The 6,546-nt window shown below is 39.5% G+C and overlaps 1 protein-coding gene across 1 annotated transcript; it reads left to right on the forward strand.

Moving 5' to 3' along the window:
- Positions 1 to 1,415: 1,415 nt before the first annotated feature.
- On the forward strand, positions 1,416 to 5,412 carry LOC131218604 (probable transcription factor KAN4). Its single transcript, XM_058213238.1, has 6 exons — positions 1,416 to 2,010; positions 2,341 to 2,417; positions 2,749 to 2,785; positions 2,976 to 3,114; positions 4,859 to 4,967; positions 5,202 to 5,412. Exons 1-6 carry the CDS (start codon positions 1,566 to 1,568, stop codon positions 5,340 to 5,342), a joined length of 948 nt encoding a protein of 315 aa, XP_058069221.1. The 5' UTR covers positions 1,416 to 1,565; the 3' UTR covers positions 5,343 to 5,412.
- Positions 5,413 to 6,546: the final 1,134 nt, after the last annotated feature.

Genomic DNA, 6,546 nt, shown 5'->3' on the forward strand with positions numbered 1-6,546 from the left:
ACATGCCAAGTGGTCCAATTATCGGAACCGTCCATCTTCTCAACTCTATCGTATAAAGCCATCTTAAGGAACTTATGGTGAATGGATTATTATTTCAATCACTATCTATGAGATGTCACTTAATTGGCCATTTAGGATCATACATCCATTGAGATTGTTCATTTGTGACCCATCCTATTGATGGATTTGGTTGTTTGGGTTGGGACAATTGACCATCTTCATCTTAACCATCCATTTGTTTACCACTAATCGAATGGCTATAATGATTCTTCCGGAGAATGAGTATGCGGGTTCAATGTTAAAGCTGTGTGGGGCCCACCTATGATGAGTATGTGGAATCCGAACCATGCATCTAGTGATACTACTCATGGTGACTGTAGAACCAGAGAATCATCCCTAATAATGGTTCAGGGGGGACACACCACAGAGAGAATTTTATAATTGTGATTAAAACCTCTATATAGAGATGGCTTAAGTTTAGGTGTGTCCCTTCATCCTTGTGAGGCAGGCACACTTGATTAATGGACTGGATGACATATCAACAACATTGTGGACCCCACATTCCATCTAGAAGTTTCTATGGTGGGCATTCCCCTCTTCAATTCCCCCCATTGTTCCCTTGGGTGTGACAAACCTGATTTATTGATCAGGCAGGATTTTGGGATCTAAGCCTAACGCGGGGCACATCTAATGAACGGGTTAGATGTCACTCACACTGATGTGGGCCCCACAAACTTGAACGCTTCATAACATGTGAACATTCCTCATTCTTCACTGGAATTTTAGGATCAGGAGCATCCAGAGCAGGCCCGAATTTGAATGGTTCGGATTGTGTACAAGTATACAGCATGTGACAAGTGGTTGTGTGGCTGAGTATGGATGGTCATAAAGAGCTAGAGTATTGAAAATTTCTCAGAAGAAGAAAGAAAACGGGGAATTGTGGGTCTCGATCTGTTGACGTCAAAGAGATGCTTAAATTATACAAGACAAGGACTAATTTTTTATACTCTTTTATTTTATTTTATTTTTCTCGAATTCCAACCAATGCCTGCGATACCACCATTAATCCCTGCATCGTCTGTGTGCACATTCTCTCTCTCTCTCTCTCTCTCTCTCTCTCTCTCTCTCTCTCTCAAGGTTTGATACCTTTGCTTCCTTTCTTAAAATATATACCTCTTTCTTTACTATTCTTTCCCTTTAAACCCTCCCAAAATATATACCTCTTTCTTTCCCTTTAAACCCTCCCAAAATATATACCTCTTTCTTTACTATTCTTTCCCTTTAAACCCTCTCTCTCTCTCTCTCTCTCTCTCTCTCTCTCTCTCTCTCAAGGTTTGATACCTTTGCTTCCTTTCTTAAAATATATACCTCTTTCTTTACTCCTCTTTCTCTTTAAAGTCTCCCTCTCTCTCTCTTTCTAGGCTCTTGTAGAGCCTAAACACTAATGCAAATCATAAGCCACTCATGATATAATCACTGCCTCTTCTCTCTCTATCTATCTATACAAGAATCCTTGCATGACTTGATCTGTGAATCCCCCATTTACCTTCTTAAGCTCTAACTCAATGCAAACTACATCAACTTTGCCCAATCTCTCGCTTCAGATCAGCCCACCATCTATCTCCTGTGATGAAACTGTAGATGTGGGCTTTCAAGCACCTACAACGAGGAGTTTCGTCAGTGACAGGAGCTCAGTATCGGAATCCGGTAGTAGTGGAAGCGACATGAGCCATGACAATTGGTCATTGCACCCAGAAAGGAGCTACGATCCATGCGGTGGTGAACCCACTTTGAGCCTTGGGTTCGAGATGCCAGCATTCGACAGGCCCCACAAACTCCATTGCCACCTTCCACGCCTCCACCAACCTCAGACCCACAGCTTCAAGTTCAAGAGGAGTTCAAGAATGGTTGGTGTAAGCAAGAGATGCATTAGAGCTCCTAGAATGAGATGGACTTCCACTCTCCATGCACATTTTGTTCATGCAGTCGAGCTCCTTGGAGGCCATGAGAGTAAGAAAAACATAAAAGAAAATGAAAAAAAAAAAACCATAACTAAAACATGTTTATATGAGTAGATTTTCTTTCTTTGAATCTTATATAATATACATTGGGAAATGATATATACAACCCCATTTTTTTTATACATACACCCCTTCTCCTTATCCACCTATACGTAGCATGTAGTAGGCAGGAGTTAAAAAGTAGGCTACGGGGGGTGTATAATTAAAAAAATGGGGTTGTAAATGTCAATTTTCAAAACCATATTCTCCTTAATTGATGATTTATCACACTAATGTTGTTTGTTTCCCTATCAAATTTCCTTTGAATTTATCAATGCAGGAGCAACACCCAAATCAGTTATGGAGCTAATGAATGTGAAAGATCTCACACTAGCTCATGTGAAGAGCCACTTGCAGGTAGGACTACAAAGAAAACATCTCGTTGGGTTTAGACTTAGATGAAAAAAAAATTAAAAAAATTACTAATACAATTCTAACATTTTTCGTAAGTAGCTGATATCCATATCCTCTATTTATTATGCATACACCCATGTTTTCTACTTTTTGGTATTACAATTGTGCACCCAAAAGTATAAAAGAGGGTGTCATATGTATCATTTCCCTTACTATGATTGTTATTGTAAGGATTTTGAAATGGGAAGTTGGATACAAGGACTAAGGACAAAAGGGCATCTAGGGAGTAATCTTAGCAATGTAGACTTTAATTTTTATGTGGGTGTTCATGCAGATGTATAGAACAGTGAAGAGCACTGACAAAGGAGCAGGTATTTGGATTTTCCCCCACTACAGCCTTTTTGTTTTGTTGTTGATATAAGGCCAGATCTTCTTCCTAATGATCTACTGTGACCAGATACTGAATGGCTGGGACCGGGACTGACCATTCCCACATGAATTATTTTTGGGCTGTCTGATAAAGCACTTGTAAATGGGCCCTATGTATGTTGAATGTTGCAGGACAAGGGCAGACAGATATGGGTTTGAATACAAGGACAGGGATTGCACCAATGGAAGGTGGATTGCCTTGTGAGAATGTTGAAAATAACCATTTATCTTCTCCCAATCCACCACCATTACCACTATCCAATTCTCCTAGGTATGTAACATTTCATCACCTTGTTTGTGTTAGATATATGTGCATGCTTAGGGTAGTTTGGTCTTTTTCTTTCCATTCCTTCTAATTAAATTATATATATATATATATATATATATATATATAGGTTGTCAGTTAATCAAAAGATTAGGCATTTCCTTGTGTATTATCCCATTGTGCAGATTACATGGGTCCATAGATGCGTGTGCTAGCACGAGCATTAAATGAATGTGTAGACAACCATGTGTGCATGTGTACTTGTGGACGTGCCTAGGCGTGTTGTGTTGGTTTGGTTAATATGATTGTTTACAAGTTAATAATGTAGATGATGACTTTAGTGATAGGGTTTTAATATACATGTACATTGATGAATGTAATCTTGGAATGACCATACAGTAAGAGAGGTTTGCTAGTAAGATACACTGGGACTCTAGCGGTTCAACTCCGATTTTTTTTTTAATGACTCAAACTATCTATTAGAAGGGACTCACCTTTGATGCGGGATGTCAGGAAAAAACTCTCAAGTTGACTACTACCCTTTCATTATACAAAAGTTATGATGACGGTCCATATATAATGCAAAAGAGTCAAATTATGAAAGGGTTTAAATAATCCAACTAAGAATTCTTTCAGCTCTCTGTGTTGATCAAGTTCCTTTAATACTAGCAGAGAAGACATCTGTCTCGCTTGGACCAATTTTCCATTGATTCGATTAAATTAGTAGGTGAATTCTCATATTGTACGTTGTGACCTTTTGTATGTTTTTGGTTCGATTGGTGTGTGTGGGGGTTCTTGTCGGTTGAACTAAAAGTCCCATCGATCCGACCAACGGAATGCGTAAGTGCAGGCTTTATTTACTAATTTTGTATGGGAGTGTATAAATACCCTCCTAACTGCAATTAGGGTTAGAAAGAGTGTGTAGAATTTTGAGAGAAAATGTAGGATTTTTAAGTTGTTTCATCTCCTGTAACATTCTGTTGATTATAGTATATTGATCATCACTTTGTGCCAAGATTTTTCTGTATTTTCTGTGTTTACTTGAATTTTTCATTCTTCATTACTTGCTTAATTCTTAGCTGAGGTTATTTCCGCTCCTAACACTATGCACCATCGGATAAACTGTTTGGACGATGGGAAGATGACTCGATTGGTAGAATAAAGTCCCAGCATATCTTATTGCAGTACATCCAAATGTATTCTAGCAGAGCTCTAGTACATTGTTCATTGGTTGGTTTGAAGAATTGGAAATTATGAGGAAGGTTAGTCAGTAACCATTGATCAAGGTGGCCCATATATGGAAGGATGGTTGGTGGAACAAATGCAAATCATCTGTTTTGGTAGAATCACCTGAGGCCATACGTGCTTGTATCTATTTATGCATACATGTGTTATGATGGATGGAGATCTTACATAACAAATGTTATGTCATGGCCTCATGACCATGGATATTCATTTCTTCCAAAATGTGCTACATGCTTGTGTTTATGTTCTCAATTAATTGTGAAATGCACATCTTGGCATGCTTGTGTCTTCTTTTTTTAAGTGGGCCACACATGCACAAGAAAATAAATGTTCAAACAAAAGTAACCAATGGTCCTCATTCGTCATACACATAATGCCCCACCTTGAAATCAACAAGTTCTTCATTTAAATGGAAGTTCTATCAGGAAGATTATCCAAGTTCAGTGAAAGTATATTAACTTTTATTTAATCCATGAACATGAATATCTGATGATCTTATCCACAGAGGACCATGGCCATCGACGGACGGGAATGGCGCTTGTATCACAATCACAGAAAATGCCTCGACACAGCCCCGTTTCAAATTTGATGATTTTATAAATGAAGAGAACAAGGTATGAATTATATTTAATTAGAAATTTTAATTCATATATTAACTTTATTTTAATTTGTACTTAAATTTAAATTTAGTTGCACTTTAGTAAAATAATATTATGATAAATAAAATAAAATTTTGATATTTTAATATCATCTTGACATGAGTTTCAAAAGGAGAAAATGCTAAAAGACGGTCCTTAGATTTTATGGATTTGTACTAACTAGGGTCTTGATTTTCTTTGTTAATATAGGTGGACCACGGATACAGGGATGCCGTCCACGTGTCACATATGGCTCCTAAATTGCCCAATCTAGAGTTCACTCTGGGAAGAGAAAGTTGGCTAATGGATTGTGTTGACTCTTCAAATGAACTAACCCTACTTAAGTGTTAAATACTTTGTGTTCTCTAGCCAAGGAAAAATGCTGTTTGGTTTCAGATTTCTATATATGAATGATATTACATATACGTGTCATGTGGGAATGAGATCAAGACCGTTCATTGGCTCGGCCACCCCATGTATGTGGCATGGCCCAAAAATCTGGCGGGTCTGGTCATCAGGTTGGATACAATGTAGGCGGACCCTTGTCCGTTTCTTGAAGTGGTCCATTTCAGTCATGCACTTGTGACCCATCTGACGACTGGGATTGCCTGATTACTGGACCAGAATACACAGTTGGTGTTGCCCACCAGATCACCGATCCAGATTTATTACATTGGGCCCGTGTGGGGACATTAGGATCTCTCACAAGAGCCGTCCAATTTTAGCAATAAAAAATCGGTGATTTACGGGAATCCTATGCACATCAAATCTCAGTTTCCACCAAGTTTTCAAATGGTGGGCCCAAATGTGCGTTGGGATTCCCGCCGTGATCAATGTGTGGTGGCAGATGGTTGGTATGGGATCTCTTATGGTGGGCCTAAGGACCTGGGCTGAAGCCCAGCTTGCAGGCATGCTTCCTGGGATGCACATGAAGAGAAGTGGGAATACCAAAAGTTCTGCATTTGTGGGGCCCATTGATGTGTATGTAGAATCCAAACCGTTCATCTGGTGAGGTTCTTCATGGACACCGTACATTTGAAGAATCATCCATATCAGAAACTGAGGTGGAACACAGCAGAGGGAGAAATGCGCAATCATGCCAACAGCACACATACCCAGTTGTTGTGTCCAAACTAAAATTTTGAAGTTTCGATGTCCCTTAATCGTGATGGGGGACGCCTGATGACCGGTTTGGATAACATATACAAAACGTAGTGGGTCCCACATTTATGGTTGGAGTCCCCCATTTTTCCCTTTGATGTGGCCCACCTCAGTTATGGATCAGCGTATGTATTTGGATCCAGGCCTAAGATCGAGGGACGCATCGAATGGACGGGTTAGATGGCGCTCACCCAATCACATCAGATTCCAACACAGCTCAAACTCATCCCAATTCATAGTGCCATTTGTTTCATGTCATGCAAATTGGTCCCACTGTTTGGTGATCCAGACCGTTTATCTAATGAAGACCCATTTTCATCAACGTGGGGGATGAAGGGTCTGGTAGGAAGACCATTCACGTGGTGGCCCACCAGAACAACGGTTCTCGAGGTAC

This window comes from Magnolia sinica, chromosome 11 (assembly GCF_029962835.1).
Source record: "Magnolia sinica isolate HGM2019 chromosome 11, MsV1, whole genome shotgun sequence".
Lineage (NCBI taxonomy): Eukaryota > Viridiplantae > Streptophyta > Magnoliopsida > Magnoliales > Magnoliaceae > Magnolia > Magnolia sinica.

Bases quoted from the DNA above. Each gene is read 5' to 3' on its own strand.
- LOC131218604 (XM_058213238.1), top strand. From the start codon at position 1,566: ATGCAAACTACATCAACTTTGCCCAATCTCTCGCTTCAGATCAGCCCA. The intron at 2,011-2,340 runs GTAAGAAAAACA...TTATCAATGCAG, and splicing joins GCTCCTTGGAGGCCATGAGA to GAGCAACACCCAAATCAGTT. The intron at 4,968-5,201 runs GTATGAATTATA...TTGTTAATATAG, and splicing joins TTATAAATGAAGAGAACAAG to GTGGACCACGGATACAGGGA.